The sequence below is a fragment of the Populus nigra genome, chromosome 14 (genome assembly GCF_951802175.1).
Source record: "Populus nigra chromosome 14, ddPopNigr1.1, whole genome shotgun sequence".
In the NCBI taxonomy this organism is placed as follows: Eukaryota; Viridiplantae; Streptophyta; class Magnoliopsida; order Malpighiales; family Salicaceae; genus Populus; species Populus nigra.
Window position 1 is genome coordinate 2,835,846 of NC_084865.1, and position 22,102 is coordinate 2,857,947.

At 31.9% G+C, this 22,102-nt stretch overlaps 3 protein-coding genes and 1 long non-coding RNA gene across 6 annotated transcripts; 2 read left to right on the forward strand and 2 right to left on the reverse strand.

Annotated features, from left to right (window-relative positions):
- The first annotated feature begins 1,324 nt into the window (after window positions 1-1,324).
- Window positions 1,325-3,576, forward strand: LOC133673435 (ABC transporter G family member 5-like). The gene has a single exon (XM_062094234.1). It carries the CDS (start codon window positions 1,483-1,485, stop codon window positions 3,433-3,435), a length of 1,953 nt encoding a protein of 650 aa, XP_061950218.1. The 5' UTR covers window positions 1,325-1,482; the 3' UTR covers window positions 3,436-3,576.
- Window positions 3,577-5,692: 2,116 nt separating this feature from the next.
- On the reverse strand, window positions 5,693-8,072 carry LOC133672812 (pentatricopeptide repeat-containing protein At2g13600). Its single transcript, XM_062093346.1, has one exon. It carries the CDS (start codon window positions 7,929-7,931, stop codon window positions 5,799-5,801), a length of 2,133 nt encoding a protein of 710 aa, XP_061949330.1. The 5' UTR covers window positions 7,932-8,072; the 3' UTR covers window positions 5,693-5,798.
- Window positions 8,073-15,364: 7,292 nt separating this feature from the next.
- On the forward strand, window positions 15,365-16,806 carry LOC133672751 (uncharacterized). The gene is made up of 2 exons (XM_062093268.1): window positions 15,365-16,287; window positions 16,476-16,806. The coding sequence occupies exons 1-2, from the start codon at window positions 15,515-15,517 to the stop codon at window positions 16,564-16,566; spliced, it is 864 nt and encodes a 287-aa protein (XP_061949252.1). The 5' UTR covers window positions 15,365-15,514; the 3' UTR covers window positions 16,567-16,806.
- Window positions 16,807-16,895: 89 nt separating this feature from the next.
- LOC133672752 (uncharacterized) lies at window positions 16,896-18,274 on the reverse strand. 3 transcript variants are annotated; one of them, XR_009834896.1, is made up of 5 exons: window positions 18,112-18,274; window positions 17,793-18,006; window positions 17,566-17,677; window positions 17,316-17,452; window positions 16,896-17,240 (listed from the first exon to the last, which is right to left on the reverse strand). It is a non-coding gene; the product is annotated as an uncharacterized LOC133672752 (long non-coding RNA). The 3 variants fall into 3 exon arrangements; XR_009834897.1 differs by having other exon boundaries at window positions 17,557-17,677; XR_009834895.1 differs by having other exon boundaries at window positions 17,316-17,677.
- Window positions 18,275-22,102: the final 3,828 nt, after the last annotated feature.

The following is a 22,102-nucleotide window of genomic DNA, read 5'->3' on the forward strand; positions in this document are numbered from 1 at the left end:
ACCAATCAAATTTTTCCATCACTAAATTCATCTGTAAACACCGATGAAAATATTTTCACGATATATATCAAAGGAATCGTAGTGAAAATATTCATAATAAGTCCATCGATATATATATTACAGAGAGTTAAAAATAAATTAATGTAAATTTTATTGCAACTCACCAATAAAATTAGATACGATTATCCTGTAAGTGATATGCTAGTACCAAAACAATTATTAACAAATTAAAGTGAGTATTTTTTTTTTCAATACACATGATCCATCTATAAAAATTCATTAACCACAAATTTACCGACAAATTTAACAATTTCCTTTCCCTATAATTTCACAGCCATTTTCAACAACGCACTATATATATAAATAGTGCTCTATCCTATTAATAAAAGAGATTTCATAGGTTAATAGCCATTATGATTTAATGTGATTTCAGCCACAAATTCGAGGACCCATTGGGACCATGGTTTTCCGTCCTCACCCCTATGTTTGGTGGCTTGCTGCCTGCATATGCTTCCAAAATGGTTAATTATTAATTTATGTTTTTTTTCCATTCGGGGCCGACTCCAGGCACTCATATTACATGTACAAGAAACCTAGCCAATTGTTTTCTGCAGTTCCAAAACCTACAAGAAAAAATGCATATAGTTTTCAATTAATACTATTAGATATAGTTTACTAAGGCTCCCTAGCTGATTATTCTTGAAATAAAACTCGTGATTCGTAAGCAAAACAAATATATCTTATTTTCTTTTCTAGTTTAACAATTTTAATTTATCCTCGTATAATAGAGCAATTTTTTAATATATTGTTATATATTAAACTAAGCTAATTTTATCTCTAAATATACATTAAATTCCTAACCTATCATTCTGTCAAGATTTTCTATTTAAACTGTTAAAATTAGTTGTGTGATTTTTTGCACATGAATGCTTTCTATTTGTCTAGTTAATTAGTTTGTAAGGGTATAATTAATTTGTACATAAATTATGTAATTAATTATGATAGTTTGGCCTAATATAATGTTTCTAGAAAGATAGATTAAGAACTTAATTTATATTTAAAGATAAAAGATAATTAACTTGTGATATGAGCTCTTAATTAACCCTTGTTTTCATTAGTGAAAAGTTGATCAACCCGTTGATCATTTTACTGAAAGACTGAACTCTTTTAATTTCTTTTTTAATTAATAACCCAAATAAAAATACAAATTATCAGAGTGCAAATTAAAGACCAAAACTATACAACGAGAAACTATAAGATTACAAGTAGCAGAACACGTGAGCTATCCAATTAATCTTCCATAAGAAAATATATAAATACAAAGAAATATCAAGAACAATTTCACGTGAAGCGTTTAACAAATTCTAGGTTGCAATTGTCACTGCACCCTTCCATTGTTCTACGGGAAAAAAGAATAAAGAAAAAAAGAATAGCCGTACGTACTTATTAGCTGGTGCGGTCTTGAGAAACCAAACCAGAATAATGGAGCAAAAGAGTGCAATGAAGAAACAAGGCTGGGAGATTGAAGCAATAGGGATCACCTACAAAATCTCCACCAAAAAAAGAGAGCACCCTTTTAAAATCTTCACCAAAAAGCAAGAAATAAATCAAGAACCGAAACAACAAGTGACAAATCTTGAAGAAGCAAGCCTTGGAGCCAGGCATGTCTTGAAAGATGTTTATTGCAAAGCAAAGCCATGGGAAATCCTTGCTATTGTTGGTCCAAGTGGAGCAGGTAAATCATCCTTACTTGAAGTCCTAGCTGGGAAACTCACCCCACAAAGTGGTTCCATTTTTGTCAACCAAAACCCTATTAACAAAGCTCAGTTCAAGAAGGCTTCAGGCTATGTCACCCAAAAAGACACCCTCTTTCCTCTCCTTACAGTTGAAGAAACACTCATGTTTAGCGCCAAGCTACGTCTAAGGCTTCCTCAAGATCAACTGAGCTCTGAGGTTAAGTTCTTAATGCATGAGTTAGGCTTGGATCACGTAGCCATGACTCGAGTTGGTGACGACCGGGTTCGTGGGATATCCGGCGGAGAAAGGCGTCGTGTGTCGATAGGAGTTGATGTCATTCATGATCCTGAAGTGCTAATTCTTGATGAACCAACTTCAGGTCTTGATAGCACTTCTGCTTTGCAGATTATTGATATGCTCAAGCTCATGGCAGAGACAAGGGGCCGAACTATAATACTAAGCATTCATCAACCCGGGTTTCGGATTGTGAAGTTGTTCAATTCAGTACTTCTGATGGCTAATGGATCAGTCTTGCATCATGGCACGGTGGATCAGCTTGGTGTTAATTTGAGGACAATGGGAATGCAGCTTCCTCTTCATGCCAATGTTGTTGAATTTGCTTTAGAGTCAATTGACACCGTTCAACAACAAAGGAAAGTTTTGCAGCAAGAAACTCAACCACAACTGCTATCATCATCTACAACAAAATCTCGGCAGAAGAAAGTAGAAGCTGGCGAGAGTAGAAGTGGCAAGTTCACTCTTCAACAACTCTTTCAGCAATCTAAAGTGGTAGATGAGGAAAGTATCGATTTTGGGTTTGATTTTCCTCTTGGTTTTGCTAACTCAAGGTTGCAAGAAACTTTGATTCTCACTCATAGGTTCTCCAAGAACATTTTCAGAACCAAGGAGCTTTTTGCATGCCGAACGATTCAAATGCTGATTTCTGGACTTGTTTTGGGTTCTATCTTCTACAACCTTAAAGATGATTTGACTGGAGCAGAAGAAAGGGTAGGACTATTTGCTTTTATACTGACTTTCTTGTTATCTTGCACAACAGAAGCTCTACCGATCTTCTTGCAAGAAAGGGAGATTCTTATGAAGGAGACATCTTGTGGGAGCTATAGAGTCTCATCGTATGCCATTGCCAATGGACTAGTTTACTTGCCATTTCTACTCATCCTTGCCATACTATTCACAATTCCACTATATTGGCTAGTGGGACTGAACCCAAATTTCATGGCATTCATGCATTTCTTGTTGTTAATCTGGTTAATTCTCTACACAGCGAACTCGGTTGTGGTATGCTTCAGTGCTCTAGTACCTAACTTCATCGTTGGAAATTCGGTGATTTCAGGGGTGATGGGATCATTCTTCTTGTTCTCTGGCTACTTCATATCGAAGCATGGAATGCCAAATTATTGGATTTTTATGCACTATATATCGCTGTTTAAGTATCCATTTGAAGGGTTTTTGATAAATGAGTTCTCAAATTCAGGGAAGTGCTTGGAGTACATGTTTGGGAAATGCATGGTTAGTGCAGAAGATTTGCTTAGAGAAGAAGGATATGGAGAGGATGGTAAGTGGAGGAATGTGGTGATCATGGTATGTTTCATCTTGGTTTACAGGTTTATTTCTTATGTTATTCTTAGGTTAAGATACTGTCCTAGCATCAGCAGTTTCAAGGGTTCATTTGTTTGATGATTCTGCTGAATCTCTTTCTCTCTCTATCTCCCTCTCCCTCTCACGAGTGTTAACAAGACATTTCACATGTTTTTGGAATTTACTAAAGATAGCAGCCAAAGAAATTAATATCAAAATAATAAAGAACAAATTGTATCATCATCATGAGTCGTCTCTGTCTTATTCTGCCATTATTTCCTGTTCTTTTACTTTCTTTGAGCACAGTGATAGCTAAAAACAAAATACAAAAAAAAAATGATGTCATTGAATAGTTCACATCGTATTGAACCCAGGCGTGTAATGGAATAATTGCAAACTTAAGGAGAAGCCGTTGCTTGTGTGAGAGTGTTGTCTGTCTGCTGTCATAGTTCCATAGTCTTTCTTCTGTTTAGTGGATTGATAAATTTTCCCAACGTATTAGACCCTTGTGTCCATTGGAATAACCATGAAGGTTATGTAAATCGAAATGTTTGTCGATCGGGTTGGCCCATTTCCATTGCCATTTTCCTTACGGATTAGACCCTTTTGCCAATTGGAATTGTTTTGTTCATAGACTGGTTGCTATTTTACAATATGTAAGAGGAAAGTTAGCTAGAGTGCCAGACCTGCACGAGGTATTGGCATGAAGGTTGATAAGTGATAACAATATAGACAGATTCGATGTGGAGAAGCTCGTGAGAGATTGATGGAGGGAGATGAAAGGCAGACATGATACAGATAAGAAAGCAGACGAGTAGACATGCTTGTTGAATTAACCAATTTTCTTTCGGTTCCAGCTTTTGTGTTGGTTTTGTGACGGAATAAAGTTTTGATTAGGTTTTTTAAAAAATATTTTTTTGTTTAAAAATATATTAGAATAATATTTTTTTTATTTTAAAAAAATTATTTTTTAATTATATTACTGCATCAAAATAATCTAAAAAATAAAATAAAATAAAGATATAAAAATAATTTTATTTGAAAAATAATTTTAAAAAAAATTCCTTTCTATTTCGAAACAATATATAAAGGAAACAATATATAAAGGTGGTGTATGCTAGCTTTTTTGTAAATTTGTGTGCTCCCTTAGAATCTTATTCTTTCATCATTGTTATCCACTAGTTGCTGGGAATATAGGATATTTGAGATAATGATAAATATTATTTTTTTAAATAATTTTTAATTTATTTTTAATATCAACATATTTACAATTTAAATTAAATAATTTTTATTCATTATTCTGATTCATGTTCCACTTCTCAAGATGTCAGTATAACACTTGGATGCTTTTCTCCCTAGCTACATGTTTCTACACTTCATTTTGCTTTAAAGTTTCCATGTGGGGTATTGAATGCTCAACCGTGGACATCTTCCATCGTTGCATTGGAAAGTTTTGAATTGCTGCAAAAGATAAAATTAAAAGAGTAGGGATTAAATTTGATATTGGCAATAAGAGGCAATCTTTTATTCCATTTTTATTGTTTAATGGGCACGTAAATCTACACTTCATTCCCTCAAGTCTACAATTTCTGAGGAGACAGTTTTGTATTGTCGAGACTTGTGTTTTTTTTCCGATCAACACAAAAAAAAAATCATTTAGTTAGCTAAATAATTTTTATTTTTTATCATGAATTTTATATATAATTTTATTTTAAATATTGATTTGTAAAAATTAAAATAGACTAGTTTTTATTTATGAAGATTTATCTTTTATTTATTTTACAGATAAAAATCTATTTCACAATAGTTTTAAGTATATATATCTTTTAAAATATATATTTTAAAATCTACATCAACTAAAAGTATTGTTTTTTTTTTCTAACTGTAACCATGAAAACTACCTTGAAACCAAACCCAATCTTTTGATGGAACTAGTTCAACTTGTATGTTGGTAACAGGTTTTAAATCCCTGCATGTGTTCTGAATTTCACCAAACTATTTTGGTCACTGGTTTCCAAGTGGGGATATCAAATGGGCTTCATCAAACTAAAAGAATCTTCAAGGAGATCAAAATGAGTTTAAATATGTTTCCTTGTCTATCAAAATATAAGACCTAGATAGTTGGTTTGACCTGTCATGAAATGGTTTTGTTTGTGCTGGCAAGTAGTTCTCCTTGAGCTGCGGGTAGTTTTTCATTAAGAACTCGCTTGATAAAACATTGGCACTGCTTCCAATCCAGAGGGATCCGATCTTTTGAAAGATGCATGCCATATAGATCATTTGTATAGCAAAAAAGAAAAGAAATGAAAAGAAACCTACCCTTGTAGAAGTTTGCGGGCTTGTATTAAGAATATCATTTTCAAGGACAACATAATAGAGAAATTTTATTCGTGCTACTGAACCATAAAATCGATCATGCTTTGGTAACAGAATGAGTGTTTAAATATAATATTCCGAAAAAATTACATGACAGCAGCCTCTGCTTGCATTTCGATATGGAAACAAGAGCTTGATTCTAATTCGCTTGGTTCCTCGTAAGCCTCATGATCACTGGCATCAGGGACATATCCAGCTTGCCTCATGTGCTTTGTAAGAAGTTTCAAGATTGAATAGATTTCCTTCTTCTGAGGATGCCTTTTGTCTTTCACCATAAAAACATGCACATTGCTCTGTATGTCAATCCAGCTACAACCAGGCTGTTTAACTACTCCACGACGCCTCATCAGTTTTCTTACACTTACAGCATCACCCCATCTGCCAAGCTCAGAATACATATTTGCAAGAAGAACATAAGGTCCAGAGCTTGTAGGGTCAATTTCAAAAATCTTCTCTGCCACGTACTTCCCTAGAGTAATGTTGCGATGAACTTTACAAGCACTAAGCAAAGAGCTCCAGACAACAGCATCAGGCTGCTTGGGCATTGACTCTATCAAATCCTTTGCTTCCTCAAGGCAACCAGCTCGGCCTAGTAAATCAACCATACATGTATAATGGTCCTTCACTGGTAGCAAACCATGTTCCTTAGTCATTGAGAAAAAGTAACGCCGTCCCTCTTCAACAAGCCCTGCGTGGCTACAAGCACATAGAGTACCAATCATTGTAACGTGGTCTGGTTTCTCTCCAGATTCCAGCATTTTCTGAAATAGTTCAAGGGCCTCCATTCCGTAGCCATTTTGTGCATACCCTATTATCATGGTGTTCCATGATACATGATCCTTTTCCACCATGTTTTCAAAAACCCGAAGTCCCTCTTCAACAGATCCACATTTCATATACATGTCTATGAGAGAATTTCCCACAAAAATATCAGGCTCTTCACCAAACTGGAACCTAAATCCATGCTTAACAACATGACTGTGTGCCTGCCTGCCAAGCTCCAGATCAGCAAGATTTGCACAGGCATTCAGCAGGTTCCCAAAGGTGTAGTGGGTCGGACAAACAGATTCCCTCTTTAGCATTCGAAAGAGTCCCAGTGCCTCTTCATTCTCCCCATTCTGTGTGTATCCCGCAATAAGTGCATTCCAAGAAACTATATCCTTCTGCTTTATTGTAGCAAACATTGATCTTGCGGCTTTCACACTTGCTGACTTTGCATACCCACTGACCATGGTGGTTTCAGACACCGCATTCCTAACAGGCATCCTATCAAAAACACATCTTGCTTCATTAACTCTACCACACTTTGCATACATATCAACCAATGCATTGCCCAAGATAAGATCATTCCTAAATTTATCAGATTTCACCACACGGGCATGAATTTGCACACCCTCTTTGAATGCCGCCAAAGTTGCACAAGCACTGACGACACTAGCCAGCGTAACCTCATCTGGTTTGAACCCATGCTCTGTCATCCTTCCAAAAGCTTCCAGAGCTTCATTTGCAGGACCGTTTTGTTCATAACAAGTAATCAAGCAGTTCCAGGAAACAACATTCTTCTCCTCCATCCCGTCAAAAACCGTTCGGGCACAACCCACTAACCCACATTTTGAATAAAAATCAATAAGACCAGACCCCATAAAAACATCCAAGGAGTACTTCGATTTTGATATCAAACCATGAATTTGAGCACCCAATTTCAAGTCCTTTAACCTCGAACATGCACTAAGACCACTACCAAAGGAATAATCATTCAGCACAAAATCATCCCTATGCATCCGAACAAACCAATCCAAAGCTTCTTCAAACCGATCATGCTGCGCAAACCCAGCAATCATTGAATTCCACGAGCACTGATCCTTCTCAGGCATTAATGAAAACAACCATGCACTCTCATCAACAAAACCCCATCTCATTAAAGTACTAATAATGGAATTATAACTAAAAACATTTCTTTCAGACATTCTATCAAACACTTTGCGTGCATAATCCAAATAACCACATTTTCCATAAACATCAATAAGCCTATTCTGTATAAAAACTTCTTCGCAAAATGGGGTTTGGATAAGACGTCCATGTACGCTACGAGCATCCCTAGAGGACCTGAGTTTGACGCATAAATCCAAGAGTTTTGCAAATGGTGAAGAGTCAGTGAAAAAGATGCCGCCACCACCAGCACTGCCAATGATTTGCTTGACCAACCCATGTCTTGCCATTCCATTATCACCATAGATGAAGTCGATTCATGGGTTATTGATTTCTCAATTGGCTGTTGTGTTTTTTATGACAGATTTTTGAATTTCTGTTGGGTTTCAAATTTCGGCTCCACTCCTGGGTTTTCAAGATGGTTACCTTACAACTTACAGGGTCAAAGAAGTAGTGACATTGGACCAAACAGAAGACTTGGGCCCATAGCATCTCAATTTGAACCTGAGTACTGGCCAGCCCAAATAAATAGTTTCAGTAAGATTTAAGTTGGGTTTACAAGTTGAATGAGTCATTATTGTAGCAGGTAAAATCTCAGTAATATTATTAGGAAAGTTTTGAAATATTTTTTATATATTTTTTTGAGGAATGGAAATATTTGATATTATAATTGTAATTGAATTTTTCTTTCATATATATATATTTATATTATCGTTGACCTTTAATGTCACACATTCATGTTTTTATATATTTTAATGATAAAAATAAAATGAAAAATAAATTAATAATATGATTGGTCAAGAATAAACTTTAAAACTTCTTAGACTTCCTAATTTATCTATCAAGTGTGTAAAATCAATTAGGAAGTCTAAGAAGGAAGCAAAGTGAAGATTTGGAATAAATATTTATTTTAGTGTTTAAATATAAATTTTTATATCTTACTTGATAGCACAATTAAAATGATCTTACACACTTTACTCTGCATACATTAAAAGACTTATAATAAAATTTAAAATAGATGGTTCTAAGATTTTATCTAAGTTAATATGATAAATCAAGAATAATGCATGAACCGGTCGATCGTTTAGTGTTACTAAATGAATTGGTTGATTACTTATTCATCAGTGATGAATACCTAAGAATTTTATAAGAACAAGTCGACAAATTGCTTGACCAATCTAAACCGGTCTACTATTTTAGCTGTCAGAGCAATAATATCAACTATAAACAACTAGTTTTTGTTATAAATATATGTGTAGCTTGTATAATTGCAGAGTTAGGTACAAAATCCGAACATGTATCATATACAAGTTATTCTAAGAGCAAAACAACTTTAAAATCATTAATCATTAATCATACTCTAATTTTGCTATTAAATCTTTATATTTTAATATAAAAATATTCAATCACATTTTCACTATACTTAAACACCTTTAAATCCTATAAATGTTACCTAGTGAGTTATGGAAATATTATAACTTCAATTATATTATCCACTTTAGTAAGAGAGTTTTTTTAAAAACAAAATCATTCTTGTAAACTTTTGAAAGTTAGATATAAACTTTTAGTATTGGTAAAGAAATTTCACCACACGAAAAATCTTGAAGATGACATATTTTCAAGCGGAAAAGGTCTTAAAAGAGTTTCTTCAAGCAGTGTAAAAACTTAGTATGGATTTATCAAATAAATATTGTACTCTTAAACTTAAACTGATGAAAGAAATATTCAAGTATGGTTTGGTACTTGAGATGTAGATATAGGTTTATTAAACTATGTTGAAAATGAGTTTGCAAATTCTTTCTATTATCTCTTTACTTTAAGTACTTTAATTATATTGTTGGTTATTGTATTTATTAAGAGAAATTTGCATTAATTGTTAAAATTAGCAATACACTTAATTCACCTGTTTTAGGTGTTAAGTTACCTTATTCCTTGAACAACATTAATGTATAACTATTTGTATATATCATGCCAATTATAAGCCTAAATCCTTCTAAAAAAATGAATTCTTATTAAGAATTAATATAGAATATAGCTATCATTATGATTTTTAAATTAGAGAAAATCTCATAAAATCTTAACAATTGCTATTAATAAAAATAATTGCATAAAAAATTATGCGATACATGTAATTGTTAATACGAAGTAATCAGAAGATGATGATCGATCTTTATTGGGTATTCAAATTGGATGAGTCCTAGTAGGTAAAATCTCTTGTAATATATAGTATTAGGAAAATTTCGATATGCTTGCTCTATATTTTTGTGTGAGAAATGGAAATAATTGATATTATAACTGTAATTAAATTTTCTTTCCATATATCTTTGTATTGGTGTTTTCCTGTTTGTGTATACATACATACATACACATATATATATACACATATATATATATATATATACACATATATATATATATATGGACCATAAATTAAACAATATACTGTTCTTTTCCACTCCTGAGTAACAAACAAGATGAATGGCAATCATCGCCACCATAGCTACACTGTTGAGCCTAACATTTCAACAATGCTATATTGCTCGAGCAAGGGACCAGTCACCTACATTGTTGGAGATAATTTGGGCTGGACTCTGGATGGTTACCCGGAATCGTGGACTGGAGGGAAGAAATTTTATGCTGGAGACATGGATGTGATAGTGTTTATAATTTAAAATATTTTTTATTTAAAAATTTATTAAAATAATATTTTTTTATTTTTAATATTGGCAAATAAAAACGATATGAAAATATAAAAATATAATTAAATTTAGTAAAAAAAATTAAATTTTAAAGGAATGTGATTCACACGTGTTTCCAAATTCAATCTTAAGCATAATTGTATCCATGTCTGTTTTTACATAAAAAACTAATTTAGTGCAGACTTTGAGACTTTTTGATGCTCTTAACGCTTTTTCATACACCAATATATTTGTTATTTATTTTTGTGGCTATATATATATATAGCAGAATTCAAGTATGATACTGAAGACGCCACCGTCGTTGCGGTGGAGAAAAAAGATGATGATGATTGCTCAGTCTCAGACTCGTCAGTGTTTTATAGGTCAGGAGATGATAAAATCCAACTTCAGTTTGGAGCTAATTACTTCATATGCAGTTGGCCACTTAACCAATGTCAAATGGGAATGAAGGTGGCCATTAATGCCACTGCACGACCACCCTCACTGCTAGTTCACTGAAGAATATGCTTTCATGGAGTATTCATTTAAATAAATTAGATTCTTCGCTTGTGTTACGCCGCTTGTTAGATTACTTTTTTATTTTTTTTAATTTAAAACAAGTTTAAGATTTGCCAATGAAAGAAAAACATATGGAAACTAATTTGATGTGACTTGGTTTTTTTAACGGGTCTAAAAACAACCCCAATAACAGATAAAAATATAATTTGACTCAAAATAAATATTTCAAACGAGATTTTTTTGTGAATATTGAGATGACAACATATTAGATCGATTTTGTTCAATCCGGATTAACCTGCTAATCTGCATACTGAATCATGAGATTATGATAACCCTATAAAAATAAAATTAAAATAAATTACGAAGCTCAATTTCCAATAAACCCAATATTAAAAATGAAATTGAAGAAAAAAATCAATAAAAAAAGGCCCTACAAAAATAACCCGAGTCATTCTAGATTAACCTACCAAACTCACAACTTAGGTCATATGATAGAAATAACACAATAAAAAGTAAACTAAAACAAATTACAAAGCCAAATTCTCAATCAACCTAGTGTTGAAAGATGAAATTAAAAAAAAAATCGATTAAAAAAGAACACAAAAAATGACTTGAGCCAACCAAGATTAACCGGTCAAACTTGTGACTAAAGTCATTAGACGGGGATAACCTTATAGAAAGCAAATCAAGACAAAATCATAAAATCTGATTCTTAATCAACCCAATATTAAATGATGAAAATGAAAAAAAAAACTCAAATCAACTAAGTTAACTCGTCAAACTTGTGATTCGAGTCATGAGCCTCAAATAACTTCATTAAAAATAAATAAATAAAAAATCATGAAAGCTCAATCTCCAATAAACTTAATGTTAAAAGATGAAATTGAAGCTAGAAAAGTATTTTGTAAATTAAAATTTACTAAATTCCCTTTCTCTTTCAATTTTTTTTTTTTGTTAATGTTAATGAAATTGTAATTATTGGTTTGTAAATTAAAATTGTCCAGTACCGTTATTTATAAAGAGATTTTACAGGCCAGCCTACTCACCACTATTTTTCATGAACCAAGTCATTCAATGAGCTAAATATAAATATTTTTCATGAACCAAGTCATTCAATGAGCTAAATAATTTTATATGTTCCATTTAAAAAAATTATTATTCTCTTTATTTCAAAAATATTCTCTTGCATTTTATTTTTAATTGTCTCTTATTCAAAATATTAAGTTATTATATCATTGGCTCACGTTATACTATGGGTCAAATTATTTTTTTTAATGTAAAAATATATCTAAGAGTTCTAATGTTTTTTCTAGTAGAAAAAAATTTAAATTGTACGAGGATTAATCTATTATGAATTAGTCTCTTTGACAAGTCCAAAAACAACTCGGATAACCGATTGCATATTGAATCGATTTTAGTTTGACTCAGAATAAATATTTAAGATGAGATTTTTTATGTACACATTGAGACGATAACATATTGAATCAATTTAAGACAACTCAAGTTACTTTGTCAATCCGCATATCGAGTCATGAGACCATGATAACACCATAGAAAACAAATTAAAACAAATTATGAAACTCAATTTTAAAAAATATACAATGTTGAAAGATGAAATAGAAAAAAAATCAATTAAAAAATGAACTAAAGAATAATTTGAGTCAACGTGTCAAATCCACAATTCAGGTCATGAGATTAGGATAACCCAATAAGAAGAAATTTAAAACAAATTATAAAACTTAATTCTTAATTAACTTAGTGTTGAAAGATGAAATTGAAAAAAAAATATTGATTAAAAAATGACACAAAAAAATGACTCGAGTTAATTAGAGTTAACTTGTCAAACCTGTGAACCAAGTTATGAGACGGAGATAACTTTATCGAAAGTAAACTAATACAAATCATGAAGCCTAATTTCTAATCAATACAATGTTAAAGGGTGAAATTGAAAAAAAAATCAATTTGAAAAAAAAAACTTGAGTTAATCGAGTTAACCTATCAAATTCACGACTCAAATCATGGGCTTGGAATAATCTCATTAAAATTAAATTGAAAAAAATTATAAAAGTTCAATTTCCAATAAACCTAGCTTTGAATGATGAAATTGAAATTGAAAATAAAAAAAAACAACGTAGTTTAGAAATAAATAGAAAAAATACTATTATAGTGAATAATATTTTATGATGAGAGATATAGAAACTTTTCCTTCTCTTTTAGTTTTTTATTAATAAAAAATCAACTCCATCATTAATTATTGCATGTTACAAAAATAATTTAAGATGCAATAACATATCTTTTTGAATTATTCAATCAATGGAATTTTAGAAGTTGTTTATTCTTTTGATGATGAAAATCTATATTTATAAAAATAAAAATACAAAAATATAAATGGTCATATGATGAGCAGTAATTTTAATTCGGTGTTTTGAATGCTTTATAAAAAAAACCTAAATCTATAACAACATAATATCCTAAGTGAACGTAAATCTAGCAAGCTGGTATTAAGAGTTGAAAACTTTAATATTATAATTAATTTAATTTTGTTATGTTCGTATATATTATATAAATACATGAACCTTAGATAGTTTATTTACACACAGTATACTTTTTCTTTCTTGTCTTTTCGTAGAGGTCAGGTCGCCTATTTCTTTTAACCTAATTAACAAAGACGATGGATTCAATGATGGCCACCATAGCAGTACTGTTAGTCTAATATTTCAACAGTGCTATATATATTGCTCAAGCAAGCCAACCAGGCAGCTACGTTGTTGGTGATGATGAATTAGGGTTGGACTGTGGAAGCTAACCCGGAAACTTGGTTTGACTTGATTAGATCGATCGAGATTCATAGACTCTTGCAAAGAACATGTAATATATGTTATGATTATATATTGCTCGAAGGCATGCTTTATGTAATTAAATTCCCATTCAAAGTCAAGTTTTATGTATATATATATAGTTTTAGAAACTTTAAATAGTTAATCTGATCGAAAGTACTTTTTTGTTTTTTGAACTTTAAATTTTAAAAACAATACTCATGGAGATTTAGTAAATGCCTTTAAATATTTTAAATTATAATTAATCTCCATGCATGATAACTTAAAAAAAATACTCCTCACCATCCAATAAAAGATCGTGTATATCTTCTTTTCTTTTTTCTTTTTCTTTTTCTTTTTCTTTTTTTGAATGAAATCAATGATTCATCTTTGACGGTGTCCAATCATGTATTTATGTTCACTGCATTATCTACTCACATTTCATTTGATTGAAATAATATTTTTCGAAATTAGAAAAATGGGTATTTTAATAATTTTCTAAACAAGAACTCTATATATATATATATATATATATATATATATATATATATATATAGCATGGTTCGTCTTACAACCCCAAGTAATGCCATGAGTCATTTCATAGTATAAGGATCCATTAATTCGGGCCTAAATAAATAAATATTCCATGGGTTCTTTTTTATTTTATTTTTGAAAAATAGAAGTGTAAGATTTATGTGGAGATATTATTGTTATCAGTATTTATGTGGGCCTGAATAAATGGCTTATTCGTTATCGAAAATAGTTTTAAACTTCTTCTCTGTTTCCTGGAAACATGTGGCATTGAATTCAAATGATATATTTCTCTTTTTTTAAAAAAATATTTCTTTGTTAAGAAATTAAGTAATTCATTATCGGCCCTAGTTGTTTCTTTCTTCGAAGTCATTAGGGTAATCTTCCTTTGGATTCATGAATAAGAACAAGGACAGCCACAAAAATAAAAGTCAATAAATGAGCTCTAATCAAGCCATGTTAACAAAGATTTTGGACACCTTCGAGAAAGATAACGTGGATCATGCAAATGTTAATGTCTTCATGTCTTCCATTCCAGGATCGTGATGTGTTGTTGATCACCTGCCCTTAGCTCCTTACCGCACGCACCAAGTTGAATATCTATCTAGAAAAGCAACACATCCAACAGGGCCCCTAAAACTTGGAAAATGGAATTTTATCTTACCAAAAAACAAAAACATAACTTTTATACATTTTCTATCCGTTAGCTCTCCAAGTCACTCAAGATTCCGCAAGTCAATACTACATTATTTTCCTGCCTTAAAACCCAAACCCGACTCTATCTGTGGGAAAACAAACAAAGGCACGAGAGCCTGATTATCATCCAAACCGTAGACTCTTGTGTTATTTTGTTAGGGAGGTTTTTGTGTTTGGACAGATGCATGAATCTCCCTCCATGTCCGTATTAGACCTACGCACACGATAGTTTTACATGCAAGGATGGACATCACTTTTATCTCAAATTAAATATAGATGGTTGGGTCATGGATTTATTTTATATATAAATATCACTTTTTTTTCATTCTCTTTCAATATAAAATAATTATCATTCACGTATTCACCTAATAAATTACAACTTGAAATTAGAAAATGACAAAACCAAGATAGGTGTTTACTCGTTGTAAGAAAATCTTGAACAGGACATGTGTAGAAAAATAGGAAGCTTAGACCAGTCACATCTCATCCCATTTGAGACGGCAAGACTTTTAGCCCCTATGTAGACAGTGTCTAGAAAATAAGACCATTATCCTTCCCATAAAATCTCTTTATTTTCTCTTAATTCAGCATCACTTGTTCTTCTCTCAACACTCCTCCTGATCAAGGCCATATATGCTTGATCACTGCAACCATCTCCCTTCTTTGAATCCTGAGTACAAAATGCACGGCAATGACAACGGAGATGAAGACTTTGTTTTCTGGGGTGCAAGTGAAACACATTATCATGGTGATAGAGGATGTAGTGACGTAGGGTTTCAAGCACAGTTTGAAGAAGACTTTGTTGATTACTCATCACCCTTGAGAGAAACTGATGTGTCAATAAATGTTAGAAATGAATCCTCTCCTTTATCCCCCCGTAGCCATCATTACAATACTATTTCGCCAAGGTCACGGTTACAAGTGATGGCAGAAGGTAGGAAGAAGCTCATGGAGATGGTTCATAGCATGCCAGAGTGTAGTTATGAACTCTCGCTGAAGGATATTGTTGATGAGCAGCAGATTTCAGAAGAGGCACGGGAGAAGATGGCGATACAAAGAACAAGTTCTGATTTAAAGAATGAGGCTCAAATCATCACAAAACAAAAGACGAAGAAGACGAGTAGTTTTAGCAAGACAGGTGATATTACAAGAAACGGCAGTATGGAAAAGGAAACTTTCTTGATCAAGATGTTCATTCCAACTTCTCTCAGTTTCAAGATCAGATCAGACAACACGAGAAATGACACAAAAGTTCCTCCAAGGTCATCGATGGAACTAACTGATAACCGCGCATACAAGGAGTGGTGGGTCAAAAGGATTTTGTTTACAAAAGAGGGTAGGAAAAGCGGGAGCAGCAGCCGGAGCAGCAGCACAAGCACTAGCAGCAGGAACAGCAGCACAAGCAGGTATTTCTTGGGTTCTGTTAAATTTTAACATTTGAATGATCTGCAATGGGAAATTCATCTTTGCAGGATCTATTTCCATGTATTGAGAATTCTGTCATCTGATTTTCTTTCTTGATTACTGAAGTTCGTCAGACTGTTAAATTGGAGTACTACAATCAGATTTTGAATTTCTTACTGGGATCGTGCAGGTATGATGACAACATGGATGCCTTGCCACGCTGCTGGCCTATCTTCTGCACTAAGAAAAGCAAAAGTCCTAAACTCAATGGACGCGTCTGAAGATTTTCGCAATGGTATCAGTATGAGCCGTAGAATAAGAAATGACACAAGCAAGAGAAATTATTCTGGGATGGTTCTTCAGGGAATATATTTAAAACAGAGTCTTGCCTTTTGCAGATATCAATGTATCTCTTACAACTTACTTTATAGTCTTGTAGATAGGAGCCACTCTTTCGTGTAAAATCACTCCTATTATAGATTATACTCAAGAAGGTTGGCCTTCTACGTTCTAGTTCTTTAGATGCTTTTTGATATTTCATCTGATTTCAAAAGTTTTGTTTCTTAACCTAAAGGATAATAGCACATGCTTGGAAACAGAATAGGCCATATTGACGATGCGTAAGGTCACATCAACCCATAGCAGCATTTGTATAAACAAGAGGTTAAAAGAATACACACACACACCTCCCAAATAGAAAGTTACAAATCTGATGGAGGCATTACACTTTCTAATGAGAAATACAAAACTGACATCCATTTGTTGCCTGTTCAGTAACCCTAAGACATTACTCCTTGTACTTAAACTGACTTTTTTGCTTGGTATATTATATATAAATCATAATTCTAATCTGAAATCTTTAATTCCAAAACATATTGAAACAAACTGTCAAATTGACTTCTAGTTATTTTCGTCATCTTCTGTATCCTGGAGTAAGGCACCCCTCACTTTTGCCCTGCTCAAACACTGTAAGTTTAGATATTGGAAACACAGGCTCATATGGTGAATGACACTAATGATGCTGAAGTACCTGTGAAATGCTGACACGACACGATTAGTAACTTTCGTTGAGGGAGGATCTCGTCCTTCTAGTTTGTCTGTTGTAAAGCAGGGGAGGGCAGTCTTAAGGGAGTAAGCAAACCACACAAAGAAGAAGAAGAAGATGCCCTGCAGCATGTAAGAAATGCTTGGCTGAAAAATCACTTCACTTCACCATATATCGTCATTTAGTATTTAGAAATTAGAATTAAAATGCATTAAAGTTCAACAACATGAATCACCATCCGAATCCGAAAGTTTCTCAAGAACAAGCTTTACATCGACAGATTTAAAAGAAGCAGCAAGTTACTCGACAAGCTCAGTCCAAGACCCTCCAATTCCAATGCAATCCCTCTGCATTGCCCCCATTAAAAAAAAAAAGTTACAAACTTTAAAACCCAAATTTCATAAAATCAAAAACCCATGATTATAATAATAATAATAATAATTTAAAAAAAAAAACACTAACCAAGTCATCAAGCTGCATAACCGATTTAGCATCCTCAAAAGTATTGGAATGGTAATCAGTTACTTGAATTTTGAGGTGGTTGTAGTCAGGAGCAAATATACGCATCAAGAACTGGCCCATCAAACCCGAACTCGGATTAGAATTCTTTGACCATTCTATTCTGGGTTCATCAAAAATGGGTTCAAATTCTTCAAAACCCCCCCATCATTTACTTCTGCGTAAAACAGAGAGAGAGCTCAAAGTAAGATTTTTTTTTTTCTTGGAAACTAAACAAGTTTCTCAAATTTTTGAATTTAAGAAGGAATGAAGGAAAATTTACCTTAGGGAGCTCACTAAAGAGACTTTTATTTCCTGGGAATACTTGATTTTCTCGGTAACCAAACAAGCTAGTACTAGTAGAGTTGAATTTTCGTGTTGTGTCGTGTTGTGTCTAGGGAGCTCCCTACTTGAGCGAACCTAACCATTTTTTTACAGTAAATCGAAATTTATATCGAACACGAAATATTTCGATTTTGAATAATTTAATATTCGGTTAGAAATACTTGTAAGGCCCAATTTAATTTTATCGGTCCTCACGGCCCAAATATATATTTTTTAATCCCACAGCAAAGAGTCCGTCATAAATGTGTCCATTTAATTAATTCAATTCTATGCCCCGTCCTAAAAACTTTGTACACTTCTCCGGGTACCAAAACTAAGTGTATTGTGGATTCTAACAGTATGATTTTGTCTATCTTTTTAATATTTTTTTATTTACTGATTTTTTTTAAAAAATTCATTTTTGATATTATATTAGTTTGAAATTTGATTTCATAATTTATTTTTATTTGTTTTTTATGAAATTATTATTGTGTTAAAAAAACTGTTTTAACTTGATTTTGTAAAAACAATTTGTTTTATTGCTTGCAAAAACAAAAGATTGATAAATTTGACCAAAATGAAAGAATATAGGGTTTTTCTTTTGTGGCTGCTATTTGAAATGCGCCTTAATAGCATTTTCAGCCTAAAGAATTTGGCAAAAATCCTTTTTGATTTTTTTAGTTTGAAGGTTTAATAATTTGATCCATAACTTTATTTTTTTTTACTTTTCAATTATTGATTTGAGAGATAAAAAAAGATTCATCCAAAAACTATGAAGAAAAAAGAAAATTGTTGGTTAGCTATATTCTCTTCACCTAAAGAATTTGGCAAAAAAATTATTTACCCATAAAAAGATCATACTTGATGTCAACAAATTTTATTCATTAAGAGAAGTTTCATTAAAGTTTTTTTTTTAATTTATCTTGCTGAAAAAAATAAATCAAAGTTGAGAGGAACCCCTAATATAATGTGTCTTTAGATAAATTAAGGGGTGTTTTGAGTTGATGTGAATCTAACCTTGTAAATGTGCTGGCTCACCGAGTCTAAGCACATGTTTTTTTTTATTTTATTTTATATAAAAAAAATTTATAAATGTGCCCGCCAGGGGGATGGGGGTTGCGAAAAATATAAAGTTTATTGTTTAATTTTATTTTTATTTTTTTTATAAGATTATAACTCTTTTTTCCTTTTCCAATGACAGCAGTCATTTTTTTCCCATCCTACATGATATTTGTTTCTTTTAACTTTATTCAATCATTTTGTATGTGTTTATTTTTATTATTATTTAATTAAATATAAAATTAATTTTAAAAAATAAAATTATTAAACACAATTGATCTATAACTCATGTTGCAAGATAAGATAACTTGATTTGCATCTATTTCTCAACTTTTTAACTTAGTTTTTAATTAGTATTAACAAATTTTTTTGTTATCTATTAGTATATATGATTCTCGATTTATTTAATTAAATATATGCATTATCCTTTCAATTTACAATTATATTTTTCATTTTAAAAAACATGTTGTTGGGAACACTTGCACATTTATTTTGTTATGTTAAAAAAAATAGTTTGACCTATAGCAAATCACAAGACAACTAACTAGTTTCATTCCAAATATTGTTTTGCATGTTATTTCTAAGACAAGACTACATAATATGGACACGATCTTACCATGTCAACCATCCATTTTAAGAATTAGTTTGAAAAATAATTTGAGTTATTGAATTAATTTGGAGGTCATCGAGTCAATTTAGAACAATTATTTTAATTAAAATGATAGAGTTTTATTTTTTTTTTCCTCTTAACTATTGACTTTATCATGTTGAACTGGTTTGATAAGATCAATGTTTGACTCAATTGAATTAAAAACTCAGTCCTGCCAAGGTTTTAAATCCTGAATTTCCTAAACTAACACATCAAACCTAACCTAATTTAATAACTATGATACCTAATAAGAATGTTAATAGGTCTATTAAATCAATATACCATGTTAATAAATATGTTAATTTATCACTTAGTGAATCAATATATTTAAATATCATGTTGATATTTACGTAACAATCAAGGTGTAGGTGTTGCAATGCGTTTACACACTAACCGACGTGGATCGATATGATACCGTGTGTAGCTTCTTGATAGCCTTTCATTCTATGAGCCTCGGAAGCTCAATACAGAAAAACTAATGCCCAAATCACATCCAAACTTATTCTCATAAGCACTTATGTGTCCAGTCTAGTGCCTCAGATCCTAGAAGAATTCCATAGTTAATTAATCATGTTTAGGCACTTAAAGTCATACACAAGTGTGTAATCGCTAATAAAACCTCAAATTGATGAGTTTTCTTTCGTGATTTGGTTTTTGAAAATAGCTGTTTATTTGTTTTTTTTTTAATTAACGTAGATATACAGGGTATTTTGTTACTTTTATGATTGAATCTGCAAAGTTCATCATATTAATTAGTTTTAATACTTTGACTACGACTGAAAACTGATCAAATTATGGAAGTTGTGGTGCAGGTGGGTGCAGGTGCTAGCAATGGCGGAGGGAAAGGGGGGCTGGCAGGGGCCCGGCCCAGCAAAGAAATACCCTTTTTTTATAAATATTTAATAAAAATAAAAATAAAATTTGATCTTTTAATTTATAATTTGACCCCCCTAATTTTTTTTATCTTGCTCCGCCCTGCTAGGGCGTATCATTAATATTTCTTCTCAACATAGTGAATAAAATGTCGAACAAATCTACTTAAATGATGAACATAAAGTCTTACTCGTGCTCGGCTAGTGAGACAAACAAGTCTCCCTCTATGTATTGGGAAAAGTCATTGAATGCCTGCCTCTTTAATTAATCTTCTTGTAATTTAATGATGCCCCACACGCCTAATCATGCAACTTCAACGCGTTCATTTCATTCAAACCTTACTTTAATTTTATTAGGGAGGTGTAACATTGTTGGATTATCTTCTTATAATTTCATTCTAGTAATTAATCTAATAATCTAAACGTTATAAATCATATATCGTAATCTTGTATAATAGATTAAATTCTTGGATTGGAATAACTTTTTAACTTTATATTAGAATCATAAATTTAAATCTCATCATATTTATTTTTTCTTTTAATTAAAATTAAATAATAGTACAAATTAGTATTATGTGTAAATTCTAAGTTTAAATCACTAAGAAGATTGTTTTGACAATATGGTTCATTTAAATCTTTGCCAAATCTATAAAAGGTAGGTGAATATTTTGTATTTTAAAAATGTTAATCCTTTTTTTCTCATCCCTTACTGTCTTCCCAGCTAGGCCTTAATTAGCCATAGGTTGGATGAAACTTGGGATTAAATTGAAGAGAAGGGCTAAAAAAAAAAAAAACAAAGGGTTAAATATGTGAATAAATTGAAATGACATAAAAGAATTTGGGGGAATCAAAAAACTAACTTGCATGTGTGTTTCAAGAACCAACATGTGAGGTGACCACCAAGGTTGAGACGATATATACGGCCTCCTCCGTGACTAGGTGGTGGTTTTTTTTTGTGCTGACAAAATTATCTCATCGAGCTTTTTTTTTTAAGGCAGTATTTGTCGGCGTCAAACTCCCAATATGGCTTCGATAATCTTTTCTTTTCTTTCTTTTTCCACCCTTGTTTCGAGATTCATGCAACAACAAGAAAAACAAATTGTCGTTCACAATAATTTGTGTGTATGTGCACAATGCTTTCTATTGTAGAAAAGATCATTTAATTTTAGTCTTTTACAGGACATACACATGGAACTAAGATAGTAAAATTAGGCACAATATTTTAATTTAAATGATAACATATAGTGAAATTGTATTTTTTTTTATTTTAAGTTAAATATAAAAAGATAGATCATTGCTAACAAAGTCTTAAAATGAGGAGAAATATTAAAGTTTTTATTTTAGTCTTATAACCACTATCAAACGTTTTT

Coding starts and splice junctions, on each gene's coding strand:
- LOC133673435 (XM_062094234.1), top strand. CDS start 1,483: ATGGAGCAAAAGAGTGCAATGAAGAAACAAGGCTGGGAGATTGAAGCA.
- LOC133672812 (XM_062093346.1), bottom strand. CDS start 7,931: ATGGCAAGACATGGGTTGGTCAAGCAAATCATTGGCAGTGCTGGTGGT.
- LOC133672751 (XM_062093268.1), top strand. CDS start 15,515: ATGCTTGATCACTGCAACCATCTCCCTTCTTTGAATCCTGAGTACAAA. Junction 16,288..16,475: donor AGGAACAGCAGCACAAGCAG/GTATTTCTTGGG, acceptor GGGATCGTGCAG/GTATGATGACAACATGGATG.